At 40.3% G+C, this 22,536-nt stretch overlaps 1 protein-coding gene across 3 annotated transcripts in view; it reads right to left on the reverse strand.

The window, feature by feature from the left end:
* Nucleotides 1-4,624: 4,624 nt before the first annotated feature.
* The window catches only part of LOC105920760 (neuron navigator 1), a 111,055-nt gene continuing 93,143 nt past the window's right edge, over nt 4,625-22,536 (reverse strand). Inside the window, exons 12-33 of one of the 3 annotated variants that reach the window (XM_021312881.2) lie at nt 21,770-21,811; nt 20,610-20,758; nt 20,309-20,491; nt 20,130-20,209; nt 19,895-19,918; nt 19,628-19,705; nt 17,468-17,551; nt 15,481-15,589; nt 15,266-15,387; nt 12,947-13,131; nt 12,702-12,864; nt 12,409-12,607; nt 12,234-12,322; nt 12,040-12,138; nt 11,768-11,939; nt 9,889-10,154; nt 9,633-9,784; nt 9,472-9,543; nt 9,151-9,356; nt 8,935-9,053; nt 8,642-8,830; nt 4,625-7,135 (exon numbers count right to left, since the gene is read on the reverse strand). In XM_021312881.2, the coding sequence (XP_021168556.2) occupies nt 7,040-7,135; nt 8,642-8,830; nt 8,935-9,053; nt 9,151-9,356; nt 9,472-9,543; nt 9,633-9,784; nt 9,889-10,154; nt 11,768-11,939; nt 12,040-12,138; nt 12,234-12,322; nt 12,409-12,607; nt 12,702-12,864; nt 12,947-13,131; nt 15,266-15,387; nt 15,481-15,589; nt 17,468-17,551; nt 19,628-19,705; nt 19,895-19,918; nt 20,130-20,209; nt 20,309-20,491; nt 20,610-20,758; nt 21,770-21,811 (2,878 nt within the window). In that variant the 3' untranslated portion in view covers nt 4,625-7,039. The remainder of the gene's footprint in view (nt 7,136-8,641; nt 8,831-8,934; nt 9,054-9,150; nt 9,357-9,471; nt 9,544-9,632; nt 9,785-9,888; nt 10,155-11,767; nt 11,940-12,039; nt 12,139-12,233; nt 12,323-12,408; nt 12,608-12,701; nt 12,865-12,946; nt 13,132-15,265; nt 15,388-15,480; nt 15,590-17,467; nt 17,552-19,627; nt 19,706-19,894; nt 19,919-20,129; nt 20,210-20,308; nt 20,492-20,609; nt 20,759-21,769; nt 21,812-22,536) is intronic. The other 2 variants (XM_012856401.3, XM_036137999.1) reach the window with 2 other exon arrangements.

Below are 22,536 nucleotides of genomic sequence, written 5' to 3' on the forward strand. Positions count from 1 at the left end.
ATACAATGAATCATCAGAAAACCTCTACCATCTTATGTCTTCTGAGAAACTTCATGGCAAAAATAATTTTTCTCTTCATGTGTGGCCCTAATACTCCGTCGTAGAAAACCTCTCTTCCTAGCATCTTATGTCTTCTGAGAAAAAAAAATCTCTGTCAACACATTTTAGTAAGATGGTGCCTTATTTGAATGAATCACAATTGAAGAAGTTAGTTATAGAATGCAGCCTCAAAGGCGTCTCAATGTCCCGTGTCATATTTGTGTCCCAGACCTGGCTAAATGCAGAGGGTTGCGTCAGGAAGGGCATCCAGCGTAAAACCTTTTTTCAAATTTACCACAGGAGTCAAGACCATAATCTCCATATCGGATTGGTCAAGGCCAGGGTTAACTACGACCACCGCTGGTGCTGCTGACCAACAGGGTACCATTGGAAACTGGGCTACTGTTCGTTGGCAAAGAAGAAGAGGAAAACGTGTAGAAGAGGAAGTCAAGAGACTAGGTCTGAGAGTAGGGATGTTGAATGTTGGGACTATGACAAGAAAAGTTAGAGAGTTGGCTGACATGGTGCAAAGGAGGAAGGTAGGCATACTGTATGTTCAGGAGACCAGGTGGAAAGGTGGCAAGGTTAGAAACCTAGGTGCATGGTTCATAGTGTTCTACCATGGTGTGGATGGTAGGAGAAAAGATGTAGAAGGAGGAATTTGTCTGGAATGTTATAGAGGTAAAAAGAGTGTCACGTAGGGCGATGAGTCTGAAGCTATAAATTTAAGGTGGGATGTTTAATGTTGTTGGTGGTTATAGCCTACAGGTGGAGTGTGAGTTAAAGGAGAAGGAGAAATTCTGGAGTCAGTTAGATGAAGTGATGCAGAATGAAAGAGAAAGAGATCAGCTAAGAAGAAGTGGGACACAGTGATATAGTTGCCAGGAGCACATTGAGATGCAGTGAAGGTTGAGGTAGCTAAGGCCAAACAAAGAGCATACAATGAATGATATGATAGGTTGGACGGTAAAGAGGTGGAGAAGGATTTATACAGGTTGGCAAGGCAGAGAGGCAGAGATGGGAAGGATATTCAGCAGGTTAGGGTGATAAAGGATCAAGATTGAAATGTACTGACAGGTGCAACAAATATGATAGGAAGATGCAGTTAGTACTTTGAAGAGTAAATGAATGAAGAAATGCGAGAGACCAAAGAGTAGAAGAAGCAACTTTTGTGGATCAGGAAGTAGCAAAGATTAAGATGAAGTAAGAAAGGTGTTGCAAAGGATGAAGAGTGGAAAGGCAGTTGGTCCTGATGATATAACAGTGGATGTATGAAAGTGTCTAGGAAAGACAGCAGTAGAGTTTATTACTAGGGTGCTCAATGATATCTTAGAGAGTGAGAAGATGCATTATGAAGGAGAAGTTTGCTGGCACCAATTTTCAAAAGGATGTGCAGAGTTATGACAGCTACAGAGGAATAGAGTTGATAAATCACACAATGATGTTATGAGGAAGAGTATTGGAAGCTAGACTGAGGCCAATAGTGAGCAGTATGGTTTCATGCCAAGAAAAAGTACGAGAGATTTGATATTTCCTTTGAGGATGTTGATGAAGAAGTACAGAGGGGGGCAGAGGAAGCTGCATTGTGTTTGTGTAAGCATATGACAGATTCTCAAGAAAGGAGCTGTGGTATTGTATGAGGAAGTTTGGAGTATCAGATAAATATGTTACAGTGGTGAGATAATGGTGAGGTTTGCTGTAGTTGTGACAGAGGAGTTTAAGGTGGAAGTGGGACCGTACCAACGATCAGCTCTGAGCCTCTTCTTCTTTGCTGTGGTGATGGACATGTTGACAGACAGGCTCCGACAGGAATCCCCATGGACTATGATGTTTGCAGATGACATTGTTATCTGAGTGAGAGCAGGGAACGGTCCGTCCGTCCGTTGTCTTCCGCTTATCCGGGGTCGGGTCGCGGGGGTAGCAGCTTCAGTAGGGAGGCCCAGACGTCCCTCTCCCCGGCCACTTGGGCCAGCTCCTCAGGAGGAATCCCAAGGCGTTCCCAGGCCAGCCGGGAGACATAGTCCCTCCAGCGTGTCCTGGGTCTTCCCCTGGGTCTCCTCCCGGTGGGACGTGCCCGGAACACCTCTCCAGGGAGGCGTCCAGGAGGCATCCTGACCAGATGCCCGAGCCACCTCAACTGGCTCCTCTCGACGTGGAGGAGCAGCAGGGAACGGGTGAAGGAAAATCTAAAGGGATGGAAATTTGTCTTGGATGAGAGCGGAATGAAGGTAAGCCATAGATTTTCTGCTGAAATTGTCTTTTTTGGTCAATGCCAGTGTTATTCATGCAATGGCTGTAAGAGCAACTCATTGAATAAGAATATCTTTGAAAAGTCAGTATAGCAATTTGTATATTGCATAGATTCACTACTTGCAGGGTTTTTTCAGACATTTGTTTCAGTTAATATTTATGATTGTGGCTCATAACATAACTCTGGTTACTGGTTTCTCTGAAAATTACAATGTTACACAAGACCAATGGGAGAAAAATAAGAAAGAAACATCAACCTATTCAAAAGTATGCCCTATGTACTGTAAAGTACATGTAGTCAATTGTTCATTAGTCGTGTAGTTGGTTGGCAAACCATTTGCATGAATTATGACATCAATGCAACCTGGGATGGGGGTGATCAATTTGTGGTGTTAAGGAATCCCAGGTTGTTTCAATGGTATTCAGCTCATCTGCATTGTTGGCTCTTGTGTATCTCATTCCCTTTGGACAATATTATATTGATTCATTGTGGGGTTCAGGTCAGGCACATTTGCTGACCAATCAAGCACAAAGATACCATGGTCATTAAAGCAGATATTGGTTCTTTTGACAGTGTGGTCAGGAACCAGGCCTTGTCAAATAAAACCAGCATCTCCAGAAAGCTGGTCAGCATAGGGAAGCACAAAGAGCTCTAATGTTCCTTCGTAACAGCTGCATTGACACTGGACTTAGTGAAACCCAGTGGGGCAACATCCAAAGGATGGCATGTCTCCAATAATCATTGACAGTGCAAACTTCACAATGGTTCTTACACAGCTTGGATTTTGTGATTCTCCACTCTTCCTTCAGACACTGGAACTTCATTTCCAACTGAAGTGCTGTATTAATGGTAGGTTATTGTAAAATCTTGACTTTGGTCCACCAAACAATGGTCTAGTCCTTCTTTTTCTTTGCTCAGGTAAGATGTCTCCAAAGTCTCTGGATCAGGAGTGGCTTAACACAGGGGATGCTACACTTGTTGTCCATGTCCTGGATACATCTACGAGTGGCTCTTGAAGCTCTGACTGCAGCTGCAGTCCACTCCTTATCAATCCCCACCAACGCACAAATGGACTGGGCCCCAGAATACACTCAAGGCTGTATTTATTCTTTTTGTGCTTGTACCTTTTTCTGCCACATGTTTTCCTTGCACTTAACTTTTCATTAAAATATTTTAATAATGTGAAGCTTTCCCTACTTGTGGAGGCCACTAGTAAATGTATGTTGCACAGCTGTCAGGTCAGCATGTCTTTCCAATGATAGCTTAGACAATAACAAGGCCATCCCATAACATTTCTAGTTGGACACATATAACATTGAAATTTTAAATTTGAGGGTTCTTTAGTTTAGTAATTATCTGATTTGACATAAATAAATCTGTATAGTAAATTGGTTTGGGGTTTTGAAATGACTAAAATAAACAAACTTTCAGTGTTATTTCAATTTACTGAAATGTGCTTTTACACAACAAGCACATGACCTTCTTTGAATAAATATTACATATAATTGCTTAAAACATGAAGTACTATCTATTAAAATGGTCTCAAGTGTTGTTTTGCTTGTTTGTTTCTTTTTGTATGTATGGAGCCCTCTAGGGGACATGGGAATTTTTTTTTTTTTTCATTTTGCTTTCTCTCGCAATCCCCTAGCAGACAGTTCATGGGGGATATTAAATGCTGAAAGTCTTTCTGCTACAATATGTGTTTTTTATAAGATTTGTCCGTGTATGTTATCTAGATAGTGAAATATCTGAAGTTTTATGTATTTTTTTTAGGATACAAGTGAACCACAATCCCTAGTAAGACAAACATTAACTAAGAAGAGAGTAAAATGCATCCAAGCAGTTTGGACTATTTTGAGTTATTTTCACTGGGTAATAAAAGTCATCTGACAGTTTTATGTTTTTTTTGTGTTGGTAGTCTGGCCAATAAAGGGCTGTTTTCATGTGCAGTCCCATCTCAACCTTACACAAACATAAAGATTGATTTTCAGTTTTCTGCATCAAAGAGTTAAGAATGTATAAACACATTTTCACTGAGGCTCTTTAAAGGTGTTAGCAATTTTAAAGAGAACCTTATATTGTAGCAGAAAGACTTTTAGTATTCGATGTGCCGCATGAACCATCTACTAGGTTATTGCAAGAGAATGCAAGAGTATTGCGAGGGAAAGTAAATTAATAATAATTAAAAAAAATTCCCATGTCCTCTGGAGGCCTATGACTATGTTCTTTGCAGAAATTAACTCAACTCTCCAAACTATCCAAAAACTAAACAATCACACACATGTATGGCGCCCCCTAGCGGATAATAAAGTGCAAACATTCAACCGAAACTCATTGGTGTGAAAAATGACATGACTTTATTATGTCCAGTGCTTAAAGTTAGAAGTATGGAATCTGATTGGATTATAGAGACATGGCATTTCATGAAGTCCACTTTTATTCCAAGTGCTCCTTCCTGCAGGAGGAAGACAATACAAACCAGAGGACGCTCATTTTCTGCATCAACAGGCAAAGCTCATTTTTGATCTCTTTTCGCTTCAGTGATTGTTATCGCAGATGCAGTGGCTATGTACAGTGTTTACAATAGTGATGTAATTCATGTACAAAAGAGAAAGAAAACTTTACAAATATCATAAGAAAAGCACTCAAAGAAAAACAAAATTCTGTTCTTACGAAAATGCAAAAAGAGGAAGATATCCAGTTATTAAAAATCTTTGCTCTGATACGATTAAAGTGTGGTAGGTCCAATGAATGAAAAGAATTTTCTCACATCTCACTGCTTGCCACAAGTCACCAAGTCTCGAGATTAAGACAATCTCAACACACACAGCCCAGTTGTGACAGACATTCTCTTACGCTGACATGTATCATGTTCACTAACAGTTCATCCGCCGGCCAAAGGTCCAGATCGATAAGCCATTCAGCACCCAAACACCAGGTCACCACGTTAAAGTGACATCATAGGTAAGAGGATGTTTCCTCCAAATCGAGGCCTCCAGGTGGCAAGCAGCTCGAGAGCAGCTGTAGGCCAAACTGTGTTTCAGGCACGGATAGACTTAGGCATCATGTCTTTACGTTTACACCTTCAAAGGAAAGCAAAGGAACGTCTGGACAGAATATGGCAGTCTGAGGTACATCAGAGTCAGGGTGGGGTGCACAGAGTTCTTCATTATCAGCAGCTTCCTCCTCCTCCTCCTCCTCCACCACCTCCCTTCATCACATAACAGTCAAGATATGAGCAATAAATACTGTTACTTACTAATTTCTAACAAGCAATTTGTGCAAAAAAAAAATTAAGAAAAAGCTTTTAATTCAAATACCATAACTTAATGTGAGTAGACACTTCCTTTTGAGTTCAGAAAAACAAAATCTCAAAACATAATGAGAAAATGAAAAGAGGAAGGAAACTATTCAAGCATTGTTTCCATTTCTACACTTCCCCTTGCATGATAATGCATGAATAGGCCAACAGTCAGGAACACCGTGTACCTTGCCTTCAGTAGCTCTCACGCTGAGATGCATGTTGTTTTTTCATAAAGTAGGTGAGGCGACGGATGAAGGTGACTCGAGTACAAAATCCTACAAAATCTGCATCTTTCGTTTTTTTTTTTCATAGCACAGCTTTAGAATTTAAAAGTGATCTGAATTCAGAACATACTGAACACAAGCATAGGGCCGACTCGCAGTTTGTAGCGAGGTAAGTCCGTGTATTAGATACGGGGGGACCTTGGTTTGAATGCCGTTCACGAGGGCATCCAGCGTAGAAAACTTTACCAGTTCTGTGTGCAAGTTGTATTAACTTGCTGCGGCTACCCCCGGAATAAGGGCGCAGCCGAAAGGCCCGATCACTGCACATGAGCATATTCAGAGACAGTAGACTTGATCAACAAGCTGGTATTGTATCTGCGTTTTATTTCTGCAGTTATGAAATTGGTCAACTGAGGCCAGTGTCGCTTTGCAGGGTCACGTCATTAGTCATCCATGCATGTTCCTCTTACAGCTTCACAGCTCGGCAAACTGATCTACAGTAAGCAACAAAATTGTTAAAAGTTGAAATAATAATAAAAAATAGAGAGAAACATTCAAGGCTATGTTCATAATTGTGTTTTCACATGTGTCATTATCTGGTGAGCACCTTTGCAAAGACAAAGTACACCAAAAAAATGAGGCAAGACCTGACAGATTCTGCCACCTGCAGGATTACCCGTGAACTGCACTTTTGGAGCAGCCCCATCCTTTATGAAACATTCACTGACAAAGCTCTCTTAAATCCCATTTTCACAAGTACAAAATAAAGTGCATTTTGGCTGCTGTCCAGTGATGGTCCAACTCATGGGGGAGCCAATAACATAATCAGCTGAAATGAAGTGCCTGCCTTCAACAAATACTTGTGAGCACCAGTAGCTGTAGAAAATATGGTTGTGTAAACAGAAATAAAAGGGAACAACTGGGTTTTGATGATAAGGATTACAGGTAATATTTTGCATCATACATTTCTTTTCACCATGCACTAGCAGATTAAACAACAACCCATCTGGGTCAAACTGAGGCGAGAGGAAGAATCATGATCGATCGTCACATTTTCTTTCTGAAATCGGCTCGTCTCCCCAGTCTTCCAGAAGCAGGGCAGAGCGAACCCCTTAGTTCATAACCCCTCTTTACAAATAGCTTTGAAGCTGCTCACTGAGCACACAATAACGTTCACAGTAGAGTCCTTTAAACTCTCATTTGATCCTAGCTCACAGCAGCTCAGAGGGTAGTCTGCAGACTAGGATCCAGACTGCCTTCCCGCTCTGGAGACTCAATATAGTTGGCGGACTCCTGGAGTTTCAGCAACATGGCCATCTGGAAGGCACAAAGAGGGGGGAGGCAGAGTAAATCAAAGCGTCAACAAGGTTATTTTTAAGAATTTTATTTTTCACACAAAAAATGTATCTTGACATGTTTCCTAGATGGGCATTTGAAGTAATTCTGCATGGGACATTTCTACTTTTGCTAACCAGTTTGGTTAAGTGGCCAGGTGAAAATCACTTTCAGTTGACATGCAATCCATCAGAAACTGCGCAAATGCCTTTCTTACGGTTTATTTTTTTTTAAATGTCAAACTTAACATTTCCTGCTTTATTTCAAACAAAATCACAACATCTAAACATAAAGATTGTTTGATTTGAAGCAACCACAGAAAACACATTTGCTTTACCGTGATTATGTTTAAGCACAGGTTGTTGTTTTTTTATTTGATTATTTGACAGAAAGGTTGTAGTTTTGAAGAGGGCACAGTCATGCTTGGATAGGAAGGGGCCACCCCCTTCCGGCAAATGCAAACTCATCCACTGGATTGCCGACTGTCACACAGAGAGCCATGATTTGTCATACTGTCCACGCCTCTAGAGTGCAGTGGCTGTGCGCCTTACACCACTACATCCTGGCAATGTAAGGCTTGGATGTAGCTAAAATATGAAGTTTAGGGGTCTGTAGCATTTTACTCTGTGGAAAGTTGGCAACCTAACTGGTCTCGCTTGCTAATGTGAACTTTTGTCTTATTGTTAATAATTAAATTTTGACTACCTGTTTAAATAAAGGTTTAATAATGATGACACAAAACCTCTGTGCATTATGCCCTAACCCAATTTTTTATTACCTTATTAGTTTGTGGCTGAGTTAGTGCTGTTCTCAATCACTCCCTCTTTGTTATAATACAAATAACAGTTGAAAACGACATAACTTATTCGGAGGGGTGACTCAATATTATAGGTAATATAGTGCATGTCCCTAACTTTTATCTGACTGTTACTCAACTCAAAACAGTTTATTGAAGTTCATGCTTAATGCTGATAAGTTTATAGACTGAAAAACAATCCCAATTTTTCAGTATTTGACCTGCCAATCACTAATCAGACTCAATCAAGGGAAAATAGGCCAACCTATGGAGGATTTATTTGGTGCGTCTCTATCATTTAGCACAAAATTATTTATGTCGCTGGCAGATTTCATTTTTAAAGTCAGGCATATTTGTTACCAACATTCTCTTTCTGACAGAAAGTAATAGTAACATTTGGTAGTGATACTGAAACATTTTCCTCTGATCATTAGGAAGGGCGTAAATACTTTTCCAAAGGCTGTTTTTTTAATGGAATAATAAACTAAAACAGATAAATAACTGTTTTTCTAAAATGATTTTCTTTGTACGTTATTTTATTGTCTTTTTTGAGAGATGCTTGTCTTTAACTTTTTGGTTGAATGAAAATAATTTTGAATCTAAATCTTAAAGGGGTATAGCTAATTTGGACTTAACAAAAAATAAAATAATGAAATTGTGAGGTAACAGCACCAGTAGCGCTATTTACTCACCAGAGGGTCCGACTCCAGCGTGCTGGGTGGAGGTGCATCTTTGGGGGGCTTCCTCTCCTCGCTGGGCAGCCCGATGCTGGGAGGAGGGAGGTGAAAGAGCCTGGCCTGGTCTTGCTGTGCATTTGGCCAGGGTAGAGTGCCTCTAACCCACTCCACTGGATCCTCCCACACTGCTTTTGCACCATGCACCTTAAACAACAGACAGATAGCCGTTGCAAAATCTATATTTTTTACAAGGTGTTTTGCACGTTGATATGACACATATTACACTTGGGAAGTAAATGTTTGCTCACCTTGATGCCGTCTTTGGCTCCCTCTTGGAGGTACGGTATAATGGAGTGGTTCCACAGGTCAATGAACCACTGCCTAAACTCTGCTACTGACACTGGGCATGACAGGAAGAAGCAGGGACCTGCAGGAGGCGACATTCCTCGTTAAATCCCGTCCTGCCTTTCGAACAAGCCGGCCTGAACCAGGCTCATTTCAACGCAGACTCCACCGTGTCTTACCTATGAGAAAGTCTGAGGTGCTGTGTTTCTCCAAGAAGGCGTGCAGGTGGTACCAGAGCTGAGGGATCCAGTCGAGGACACGCAGCAGTCCCTGGCGGTGCGGCGATTCTTGCTCCTCTTCCTGGTAGGACTCCACAGCTTTACGGTGCAAGTACCTCAGCAGGAACCCATTGGCTGGTTCCACATTGTTGGAGAACGTAACCATCCTGTTGCCAATTCAAAGAATCACAATTTTTCTCCTTATACTGTATGCACTTTATTTTAAATATACTTCTGCAGAAATCAGGAGGTACCTTCATATTGTGAATTTAATGTGCTTACCTGAAGCTAAGGTGCAGCCCGTGGTTAGAAGTCATCTTCACGGGTTGATTGGTTGTCCCAATTATGTAAGGACTAAAACATGGTCAGAGATGAGAAGTAAAACTTTTAGCACACAGTTCTAATTTACCTCTTTGGTAAAACACAATAAATTGTGAACCTACCATTTGTGATACTTGCAGGTGAGTGCTCCGTTTACGAGTTCAGTGATGGCCGCTGAGTCGCTGATATCATCTATGATAACAACCAAAGGCAGCTCCCCTTCGCTCTCTCTGTCAATCTGATTGGCCAGATTTGACAGATACAACTGCAAATCCTGTAAATGTGAAGAAATACGGCTTTACACAAGTGGGAGAATGTAACAAGCGAATAGTAGTCAGTGGAATCCGCTGCTAAAAACAATTCAACGATGGGTTCTACCTTCTGTGACTGTCGGTGCATGTTGAAGGTTACAGCAGCGCTGTGACCCAAGACACACGAGTCACGCTCACTGTCCAAGGAGTCGACCCGACTGGACTGCAAGAGGTAGTGGGCCAGATGCTGGGCCAGATAGGTTTTTCCTGTCCCACTAGGTCCAGAAAGAACCAGGCGTCTGTGCTTCATCAGCAGGCTGATGTAGTGCAGCATCATGGGCTTTGGTATCAGAGTCTCAAACACCAGCGAGTCGACACTTTTTTCTTTAAGACCTAGAAAGGCAAGGTTCCATTTTTAGCATTTACAACTACATTTTTACACAAATGGAAACTCATCAAAATTGATCTCTAATAGTCTTTGTCAGATTCTCAAAATATTGAGGAAAACCATGAGGGTCCTGATGCTAATCCTGAAACACCAGTACTATTAATTCCGAAGCAAAACAGGTTTTCATCTTTGGAATTCAAGTCTTTAATTTGTTGATTTTTTTACTGCATCTAGTAAAAACCTGAATATCACAACATACTTTTGATAAATCAGTTCTTTTAGATCTGCCTGTTTAAATCCTAAAATGATAAATAGTAATCAGCAAGTACCAATCATTTCATATTACTTTCTAGTATGAATTAATCAATAAATGTGAACATTATTATTCGTTTGATTTTCATTAATTAACAAAAATCTAACCCAATCTTTCTTTAAAGGAGCAATAAGTAATAAGGACACAACACCTGCCACAGAGAACAGCCATTTGGTCAATGGTCCGTTGCTGCTGTGAAACCCTACTGAATTTTTACTTACACAGGACAGGTATATGATGATCTATTCTGTTCTATTTCTGGTCCGCTTCTCTTACTGGCTTTCAAGTTTCCAGGCTGGTCTTTTTTGCCAAGATAAAATACCAAATGCCGCGCTGTGTTTTGGGAACCCCGGGAACTCCCATATGATTGGTTCAGGAGTCAGGAAGTAAACACTGGTACACACTGAACCAAAGTAGTTCCTTACCACTAAGCTTGAAAGGAGAAAAAGTTGACTAAGACATTGTTGATGGAGAGGACCGATTATTTATAGGGAATGTTACTTCCATCCCAGGTGACAAGTGAGAATGATTTTGATTAATTTTACTGTAAATTTCTTACTTATTGCTTCTTTAAGTAAATAATTATCTGGCATCACCTTTCTACACTACTAATGCTATAGCATAAATTATGTGATATGCAGCTAAAACCGACGGCCACATATTATTTATTGGACATGTTGCAAGATTCTGTGGCATTAGCAATTTACATCAAGCCTGTGCAAATGTTGCAGCAATGATCTAATATAAACATTATCTCATGCTAAACTATTCAGGCGCTCCACCTGTGCTGATGGAGATTCACCCACCTCTGCATGCTAATTGCTTGAGTTGTTAAGATGAGAACAGACTTGGTCCTATATTCTGAATAATCAGCTAATGTTCCTCTGACCACTTGAGTGTAGAGTTGAGCGACATGGACTTAACATTTATCATGATATTTTGTTATTTATTGCCATAACATAAAAGATAAGAAACATATTTGGAAGTATAGTCTTGCAGTTTTATTCTAAATAGATAGCATGGCTTGGATTGTATGTCACTGCTGTCAATGTCCAGTAAACACACAATTTGCTCCTTCAAAAAAAGAAATGAAATAATTAACAAAGTATAATTTACGGATTAATCAATAGACTACTTCATTTCAGTAATGTAGATTATTCTTGTCCCTATGAATTAGAATTATGATGATAAAACTGATTTCAAAATAATAGTACATATAAGTTGTCCATCCCTACTTGGGAAAAGTGTAAAATCTTATTTTCTAATGTTTTAAAAAAAATCAACCACAGCATCTGGACTACTAACCTTTCAATGTGACAGAAATCTGAGTGGGACCATTGCCAAGGCATTGATGAGGCGAGGTCTGGGGCTTGGCCCCTCCCATCGCCCGCTGCACTCCTTGGTTCAGTTGGTACATGAGGAGGGAGTCGCAGGTCAAACCCAGGCTCCCTGTTGGGTCCACCTGACTCAAGTAGTCCTGAACAAAGGAGAAAAGGGCATCACAAATAATACCAAGCTACTTAATTTGGAGCAACACCCTTGTTTGAATATCAAAAAGAATACCAAATTAGACTAACTTGAAAGGTTTTAGCAATGAGTGAGTCAAGACAGGCCCAGTCAGTCCGAGGACCGATCGTCACTGAGCCCAGGTAGAATTTCTGACGCTGTTTCTTGTCCTACAGATACAGAAGTGTGCACAGATTGCTCAGAAATAATATTAAAAAAATGTTAACGACTCTGTCTGCTGCTGTTAAAAGTGTTTTGCACCTACCCCTGTTTGATCGCCAGTGCAAACCAGTATTTTTGCACGGACGTCTTCATGCTGAGAAGACACACTTAGCAAGTCACAAGAAGACGCATCTGAAAGAATGGAGAAAAAAAAAACCAACTCATTAAATTATTCTAGCAAGAGCTAAATGCTCACTAGGATTGTGTGTATTCATTACCTGGAGCGTTACAATCATTTAGACTCAGGCTGAAGGATTTAGTGAGGGACATGCTCATTGGCGGATTCACTGAGGGCCCCAGGAGAGAAGCCAGGCCTGATGGCTGAGAAGTGGAGGAGGTGGGACCAGGGCCGGAGGGAGGGAGCTGACTTCCTGTTTTCAAGTGGTCGTTTTCTGCCTTTAGATTTTCCACAGTGGACTGAAACACAAACATATTTAAGTTTTAAATTCAAACTATAAAAAAAAAAACCACATATTTTCATGGGGGTCTAGAACTGAGGACGCTCACAGACCTGCATGCTGTTCATGGCTTCTCTGAGCTGCTCCAGCTGATGTGCAGAACTTAAGGCCTCCAGTCGGATATCTGTCAACTTCCTCTCTTTCTCCCAGAGCTCTGATCGTAACTCAGATACCGCTCTTTCACCATTGTCTCCCTCTTCTACCGTTTCCATTATCCTATAAAAGCCAGATTATCTCATGGTAAGCAGAAACCCACATAACACAGGTTGAACCATTTCAAGCCTGCTTGTGTACTTACACAGAGGAGGTGGCAGATGCTGACGTTTTCAGAGACGAAGGAAAGTTCTCGCCCGCTTCTCCTCCTTCATGCGCCATCTTTGGTGAGTTGGGAGCTGATGAGTCAGGCGTGGTGATTTCCTCGATATCCGAGTAGGTTTTGGGGCCTTTTTTGATACTGAAAGCCTTGTTGAAGGAGCTCCTCAACTACAAAGAATCACGAAAGCAGATGAGAGACCGAAATCGTCATGAGTTAACTCGGAAGATATAAAAAGAGGCAATTGTTAGAATTAATAAAGACATTCTTCACATTTTCTTCACATATTCATTTTTCAGCATGGGGAAACCTGAAACCTGCTGTTTGTGACCCAAACATTATTATAATTTAACATATTTCTAATTGCCTTGTTTAGAATTAGAAATACACATAAGAAAACTATCCTGAAGTGGAAAAAGAACATAGGGTTTGTGAGCTAAGCCACCAGCATAGTTGATGTTTGTATTTTTTTTTTTGGTTTTGCAATTAATATCCCAACCCTCTGTATATGTAGAGTTGCATACTTGCATATGGTCCAGGAGAACCAGGAGGGGACAGTAAACATACACATAATGATTACCTTATCATCTACTGCTAAATATTGGCCCAAGCATGACTTCAATGTATAGAAACATAATTCTATGTTTCTATACATTGTTTCTAATAATCTCAGATTCTTTTGTATGATCTATTTTAATGCCAAATATAGCTTGAAAATAAAGTTGGAAACAAGGAATTATATTCTGTAAATCCTATTTAAATACCCCAACAACTGTAATTTTGCCTTATGTTCCACTCTTATGGTAAGATATAACCTGACTCTCGCTAGATTGATTTCATTGAGCGAAATCCATCTGGCGAGAGTCAGGTTAGGTAATATACGCTTCCAAAGGCAAACGGTTCTCTACCATCACAGTCCTATGCATCTGTCACTTTGAAAAATACAAAATGTGATCAGCAGTCGGGACAGGAAGCCACAAAGTTTGTTGGACAACTTAAACAAAACATTTGCAGCTTTTTGTTGCAACTCAAACGCAGCATACAGCACATATAAGCCACAGACATGGCAAGGTAAGAATCAGTGTGAGAGCAGCTCCCTCTTCTTTTGCCGTACTCAAAATATCTAATAAAATGTTTCTACTTCACTGCTATCTTGAAGCATTCCAGCCTTATTTAAAATTTAATGAGCTGAACATCTTCTAGCAGGAAATTGGGAAAAACAAGCTGATGAAGGTTATCTCTATATTTCATAACATCAAAGGGACAGGTTCACAAACAGATTGCACAGGACTGTGTGGGCCACTGGTTTTAAAAAGTGCAAAGTTAATGTAAAGTAAAAAACCTTGATGTTATTTTTGACCACCACATTTAATTTAAATTCCATATTAAACGGGCTTCTAATGTTTTATTTTTTTCATCTCTGGAATATTGACAATATTAGATATAATTTCTAAAGTCGGTTATTTTTCTCAAAATATTCAGTTTTTTTAAAGAATGTAATACCATTTTTAAGAACATTTAATATGGATAATTACACCATACCACATCATCCAGTCGTCAAACTGATACCACATTATTTTATACTTTAATTCTAAAATAACCAATGGATTTAATTGCTTGATAAGTGCTCTGAGTGTCCTAAATAAAGCCAAAAAGAGTCAGTAAACATGGTTGTGGTACAGCGTTTTGATCATAACAATACATTTTCATATTTATACTGAAGAATAAAATACACAGAAATAGCCTTTTTGTTTATATCGTCTTAAAAAGATGTGAATTGTTTTTCATAATGACAATAAAAGATCAATTAATAAATTAATTTCTTCATTCAATAATTCCTTCCTTCAGTCAATTATTCATTCATTCATCTAAGTTAATCAAGTAAATGAGGAGAAACATAATTAGGTACATCAAATAACATTCAACTGAGCAGCGATTAATTATTTTAATGGCGTATCAAGTCTGCTGCTTGCCTCTCATGGCTGCTTTATAGCCATTCATTTAATGAAACATTTGCGGATCAGGCAGCATTAACCAGCAGTGCAGTAAGTCAAACAGCAGAGATGAAGGGGCTGCAGTTTTAGATGACCCATCATGCTGTGTAATTGAAAATCATAGGAATTATATGATTACACAGTGGCAGCACTCACATCACAGACCTGAAAGAGTAAAAAAAAAAACAACACAGAGGAGGGAAACACCGGTCACTGATCAGCCATGCCTCTCTGTTATTTTTATAGAGGATAAAGTTCACCCACAAATCAAGCTGCAAGCGTAGAAACAGCAGTGCCCACTCAGTCTTACCCAGCTCTTCTTTTTCTTCTTCTTTGCGTCTTGATCTTTCAAGCTGCCCACACTCGACATGCTGGTCAGGCTGTTCAGACTAGAGATGCTCTCACACGAGTTCTGCCGTTGAATGCGGAGGTCTGAAAGGGAGAAAGCCCCATATTAAGTGACTGATGTTTTAGGAGGATGGAGAAGCACGTGTACGGAGTGATTGCCCGGTTAATTCGACAAACCTTTCATGTTATCTTGGCTGTTTAAGGCTCCATGGATGACGGCCTGTGCCTCTTCATTCCTGGACTTCAGAGCCTCAATCGTGTCCCGCAGCTCCATCAGCTCGGAGTCCTGTACAATCATTTCAGAAATGTCATCTCGGAATATTAGCTAATCAATGACTTTGCTCAGTGGTTAGGTATTAGAGGTGAATGCATGAACTGGTGGACTACGCACAAATATTCGCAACTAATTTAGCTTGCAGTCAAGGTTACAACTTCCCTCCTGACCTGCCTGCTGTGTTTCTAGGACATTGTGATGCTTTTTGTTCTTTAATGTTCTCAGACTGCCTTCTAGGTCTTCACAGAACAGCTGAACTTATACAGAGATTAAATCACACACAGGTGAACTCTAATTACTGACTAATTAATGACTTTTGAAGGCAGTTTTTTTCCCCCAAAATATAAGTAAATGTGAGCTTTATGTGTAAGACCTTTGGGTGTAGTAGAAAATGTAGTTGTTTAGGAAGGATATCTTTGCTTTGTCAGCATTTAATGGCTCCCTCCTTCACCAGGCAACCACAAATGAAAACCGCCTGCAGGGAAGCTGCCCTGTGTGTGGGAATGGTGGCACCACATGTCATTTTTTGTGAGTAGAACAATTGCCAAAAAGGAGCAGAAAGCTGTAGCTTTGAATTTATCCAGCTGAGCACTGACCCCACTGTCACCCTGAATGCTAAAAATAATTGACTTAAATTGTATGCGAGTGGTCAATGAGTAGCAGAGTGACATGTGTCCTTTATGGCTGGCCAAACACCAGAGACACCACCCTGTTTGGGATCATTTCCAGCGGGGTTCACTGAGGATGCCTGCAGACCTACTGTGTTGTGAATCACACAGCACCATATCAGCGACACTGGATGGTGACGTACAGGAAGAAAACTTTAATTTATACGTTTGCATAAACAAACTCATCCTACACTTGCTTCACAAATGAAATATAATTTCTGACTCTCTTCAGAGCTCCCCTAAGACTCTAAAGTGTGAAAATGTCTGACTCCTGTCAGATTCATGTATTTTTTTAGAAGTGAGGCTAATGATGTCATTGTGTTTACCTCTTTACATGTCCTACTTTCCTTAACTAGAAGAAAACAGTCTTGAAGTTTTCAAAATTAGATTGCAGATGTTATGTTGTTTTTTTATTTTTAAAATTAGGTACAGCTTTAAGGATTCCCAATAAAGGACGTATGATATTTGCATAGAAGGTGCACCAAAATGCTGCAAAGCGATGTTCTCCAGTTAATATTTTTTGATGTTCTACTACTACTTAAACAGATCCAAATATGATTAGCTCATGCAAATATGTAATCGCCCCTGCAGTGTCAGCAAAATGACTGAGACTCCAGGACAACAGAGCATTTCTGCTCTGCTTGTTTTCTTTTGCATTTCTGCTCTGCTTGTTTTCTTTTTTTAAGTTGATCGATTGCTTTGTACTCCAAATGGAGCCACCCGGCCCATCTCCTCAAGGTCAGAGAGGCTGTGCACCAGGCTGATCTGTACAGGTCACTGCCCTGGCACTTGCAACAAAGGCTTTTTGCTCCGGTCCAGACTGGGCTTTCAAAGGGAGCAGCAAGGCATGAAGAACTCGGAGACTCCTCACATGCATGCCTTTAAATCAAACACAGCCTCAGGCAGAGATGAGTTGATTCACACCAAAACCAGACAGAAGCGGGCAGGAATGTAGCTTGGGGTGCACGTGAAGGCTGTCTGACTCGTGTTTGTCATCTAAACTGGAAATGTTTTTCATTCACTGATCTCATAACCTTCTTCCATTCTATCTCGTGATTCCTATGGCCTCTAACCTACATTTAGCTGCTGCTGCAGGCTGTGATCAAAGACACGTCACGGAGCGCTGGCTCGCTAAGCTCGCTGCTCTTTAGATAAGTATAGTGTTGGAATCTGGCTGGAATTCTGTTTTTGTGTGTGTTTGACTTTAGAAGTGCGATGGTACCTTTTGTTCGTGGCTTATCGACAGGCTCTGCAACCGAGCTGTCATCAGCGCCAGGCTCTGCTCGAAGGCAGCCACGAGGTTTGCCTGTTCAGAAAAAGATGAAAAATAAAATGCAGAAGCTTGTTATGTCTTTTAATGGTCTCTGAGAGGATTTGCTACAGAGTTTATGTCTTTGGCTAGAATGTCAGAACATAATTCAGACATTATCGCACTTCGCTGCCAAAGGGGAACAGGTTCAGCAGAACTGCTGAATCCTTTAAATATTCCAATTCAGGTAATAAAGCACATTGAACAGGATGTCCTTTTTGAAAAATCCCCCTCTTACTTAATCTCTTCTTCTATACCCTAGGAGAGAAGAGAAAATTACTTTCTATTCTCTAACACAAGGCTACAATAAAATAGTAAAATAGGTCCTCTCATTAATCCACTTCAATGACATTCTGTGTTTGCCGCATTTGTTCTGGTCTTAATACGGTCAGTGATATGAACCTATCTCAAAGGGAGACATCGGCTCTGCCTAATGTCTGTACTATACTGCTGAACAAAGAAGAGCGCTGACGAAGGTGCTCATACAGAAACAACCTTGTGATAAAGAAGAACGGAACCAGATGTGCAAATGTGCTGTGGAACTAAGCATCGTTAGGGTGAAGGTAAGAAGGTGGTAAAAAAAACCCCACAAATGCAAATTAATAAATCATAAAAATGATATTGAAGAGCTAGAATTGTATACTTTTAGTGATACAATTTACAGCTAAATAAATGACAGCATTAAATAAATAGAAGTGAATTAATAAACATGGTAAGGGGAAAAAACTATGTGCAACATCGCAATTTAGCATTTTTTCCAAGTCAGGAAAAAATTATAGAAATTGTACTAATAAATTTGCTGATAAATACAAAAATATATACAGCTTATCAATCTCACATTCTTGTTATCATAAAGAAGATGAACTGCCATCCACAAATATTGCTAACCCTGTGAGACATGGTAAAAAAGTCTAGAAATAAATTTGCTTTGATACTGCAGGAGCCTAATCTGACACAATAAATAGAAAAATTAAACCTTTAATTTCAGTATATCAATTCAGTTCCAGGCTATATGTAATCGTTATTGTCCCTGTAATAATTCAAATGGAGTGAATAAATTATTTTTATATTTTCTACATTTCAATTATTATACTTGATGTGTGTTTTTTTCCTTCCTAATGGGAAAGACAAGAGAACATGACAACTAAGTGAGGCATATGTGTGTTGATATTCATATATCATTGCTAAATTGCTAAAGATAATAGTTACACACCTAACAATATGAAAATATTTACAGTAGAGAATTAAGCAACTGGAAAAGTCAAACAATGTTGGACTAGGACTCCTGTTTATCTTGCAATCCTGATCAGTCAGCAGGGTGGTAAGAAATGTAAGAATAAATAAATAAAACTAATCAAAAAAGCTTTTTTAACAAAACATTAACAAGGACCACAAAAAGTGGAGGCACTGTATTTTGTATTTACCTGACTCCGCCAGATAGATTTGCTCCGCATATCCATCTGGAAACCTTCCGTTGAAGTAATTTTGGGAAGGGGCGAAAATACTGGTTAGCTGATTGGCCTATGTTGGTGATAGACGGGCCAAATGAACCAATCAGATTCGTCGTCGCTCGTAACAGAGCGACGACGAAAACACAACCACAAGCCAAGCTACTTATGCTGCTGCAGGTAAAGGCTCGTTAGCTCAGCAAAGAAATACTCTGTAATTCCAATAAAACTTGCTCGATAGCCGCGCTAACGCTAGTTTCATCGGCTGAAGCCGCCATGTTCTTTAGGCTGAACTGTCGCGCTTCCCGTTGCGTCACACCTCAACCCGCCTCAAAGCCAACGCTGATTGGACGTTCGTTTGGTGAACGGCTCCAAATTTTCTTTAACGGAGAGTAGCCAGACTGATCTGCGAGTGAAACCTTGAAAGCTAGCGAGATCAGGATGGTCTCACGAGGCTAATTTTGTATGGCCTTGCAACTTTCAGTTGGTTCTTTTAAAAAAAGCTTTTCTTTTAAATTTATTAGTGAGAATATTTGTCATAAACAAAGGAACTGAAGATGCTTTTTTCAAAAAAGACAAAAAAGATTAAAAAGGTGCCAGACAGATGCAGACATTTGATACATACATTTGCCGTAAGCTGTGTGGTCAGATTGGAAACCTTCTCCTGCGACGACTCCAGCTCTCTCCTCAACATGCGGATTTGCTGTGAGGATGATATCAAAGCATCGATGTGTTAGAAATCGACCGATGTCACGAAATAAACGATAGGATGACCAAAAAAATGATGAAGCGACTCATTTAAGCAAAAACAACGAGGATGAGATTGATGGATGATAGGGGAAAAAAGGAGACGAGACAACAAGGGCGACTGGGCTGTGAAGACAACACTTACCTCCCCTTGGATCCTTTCCTCAGCCTTGGGAAGGAAGGAATAAAAGCCAAGACGTTAGACAGGACAGAGGGAGAAGGAGAGAAGTGGAGAGGAAAGGAAAGAATTGGAGACTAATAAGGTACTGATCATCATCTTGAGTGAGTGCCGTTTAAAGCGTGAAGCGAGAGAAAAGATCCCCTGTATCCCTCCACCTTTCAAGCCAACAATTATACCAAAGAAACTAATCCGTATCTACCTGATTCTGTATGCTGCCCACACTCACCGAAGAGTAGTTCGACGAGGCGTTTGAGGCCAGGGAGAGAACCGACCCATGAACTGGGAAGTAAACATTAAGAGAGACGATGTTAAATAAGTGAGCTGCTGTATTTAGATGCCCTTTATAGAAAAACTGCTAGAAATAACCGGGTGTTTCACCTTCATCATTGGGCTCTCTGTCCCTGAAGGAGCCAGAGCGAACCATCCCCATGCTGCGCGGACGTTCCGCCAATGACAGCGTGCTGCCCAGCGGCGATGCGCTGTAAAGCTCCATGGAGGCATCGTGTGTCGGGATGCTGTTGGACCGGGTCATCCTGGGGGGGCCACCCACAGGGCTGGGTACTGTTGTGACAGCAGAGTTACCAAAAAAAAATTATTAGTCAAAATAATATGGAACTGGTATCGGGTGGTGCATATTGTTAGCCGGTAATCATCTCTGTGTAAAGGAGTGGATACCGACCCATACTGATCTTTGAGGTGCGCGGCAGGGAGGTGGGAGAGGACAGAAGTGGGAGGGTGAGAGAGTCGGTCATACTGTGAACAGTATGCGAATGTCTCCGCTCTCCTTTCTCCTTTAGTTCCTCCTCAGGCTGAGAGGCACCACTGAAACTAACGACAGAAAGAAGCTAGTGTCACCAACAGTGAAATACTGTAATAAAAAGGTGGTGGAGCCCCCTCTAACATGACTGAGTCTAAAATCAATAAAATGTTATTTTTACACATCACACACACATCACATAATGGTCAGAAATTCTAGTTTATCATATTCTAAGGATGCCCGTGATGGACTGGCGACTTGTCCAGGGTGCACTCAGACTTTCGCCCAATGACCACTGGAGATAGGCACCAGCTCCCCCCCACCCGTGATCCTGCACAAATGAGCTGGCATGGATGGTGGATTCTTTCTAAGGAACACTAATCACCTGTCTGTAAAATTGATCATATCTTTGGCTAAACTGAAAAAAAAAAATATGTTAAATTGTATGCAGCAGGTTTCCATTTATGAACTAAAAATTGTGAATTGTGAGGGTTCAGAGGGATTTAATGGATAGTGATTGCTGGTCAATTGACTGATGTATCTAGAATGAGGAACAACATTAATCTTGCCACCATCCACCATGAGGATGTGATTATGACGCTAGAGTAGCATAAGTAGCTCGTGATTTTGCTACTACAGTAAAAGAATATTACTGTTATTGTTATTAACAAGCTGTTTTTCAGCTCAAACGTTAACAGCTGCATTAATCATTCTGCAACAAGTTAGGAGAAAGAAACTATTATTGCTTCAGTATTGATTTAGAATATGTTGAGTATTTGGTTGGATTTGTATTCATGGGAAAAACAGCTTTTAGAGTTTTGCTGTATCATTTTGAGACACACAAAAATACAGACCGAGTGCAAGAGAGACTCTGGCCTAGTCACCTGCTTTGGCTGGGCCTTAGTATGTCTGCGATGCAAACCAACACAGACACACCAAGGCACACTTACAATGGAATTGGGTTTCTCTTGGGTAATAAAGTAGCCTCTACCATAGGTTCTGTATTGATTGAGAGTCCAAGCATAAACCTGGCTTTGTATGGGTGGATTTAACAGTATGGCTGTATGTGTGAACTCACATACCTTAAACCTTTCTTTGGCAGTGTGTTTCTGTCTCTCTGAGAACTGCGGAAATGAAACAAAGTCATTATTTGAGCACTCATGCAGGGACTTATTAAACTCTCAGGAAAAGGGAGCAGGCACAAAGAGGCGCAGTACGACTAGCAGGCAGCTTGTGGCAACCAGTAATTAGGACTACAATCAGTGCTGATGGTGCAAAGTTGATAACAGGCCTGTAGTAATAATAGCTCAGCAACCCATTAATGTGTGTGTGTGTGTGTGTGTGTGTAAGTGAATGTATCTGTAGTTGTTATTTTAATTTACAAATTTTCACCATTACTACTAATCCAAATGTAAAAATGTATCACTCAGTAGCTATTTAAAATTAAAAAGTGGAAAAGAATTGGCCAGTATTTAGCACATTGCACTGCCTATTTTCGCTTTAGCTAAATGAACAAAACACATCAGATACACAATAAAAGCCATTTGAAAACAATGCTGTTTAAAAGAAATAATTTGTAAATGGAAAGATTTTAATTTGCAGTAAGGCAAAAAAAAAAAAAAAAAAAACTCCACACGATGCTAAATAAGCATTCTCAAAGTCCAGATTCTGGTCCTGATCTGGACCAAATATCCATCCAGATATCCTGTCTGTAGTGAAATATTGCAGAATTTGGTCATTTGTTGGTTTCATCAAATAAATCCTGAGCTTTCCAACAATCTAGACATCAGTGTACCCTTTACACTGATATTCATAGTGAAACAGCTTTGTAGGACCCTAGGTTCAGGCA

The sequence above is a fragment of the Fundulus heteroclitus genome, chromosome 1, assembly GCF_011125445.2.
Source record: "Fundulus heteroclitus isolate FHET01 chromosome 1, MU-UCD_Fhet_4.1, whole genome shotgun sequence".
NCBI lineage: Eukaryota > Metazoa > Chordata > Actinopteri > Cyprinodontiformes > Fundulidae > Fundulus > Fundulus heteroclitus.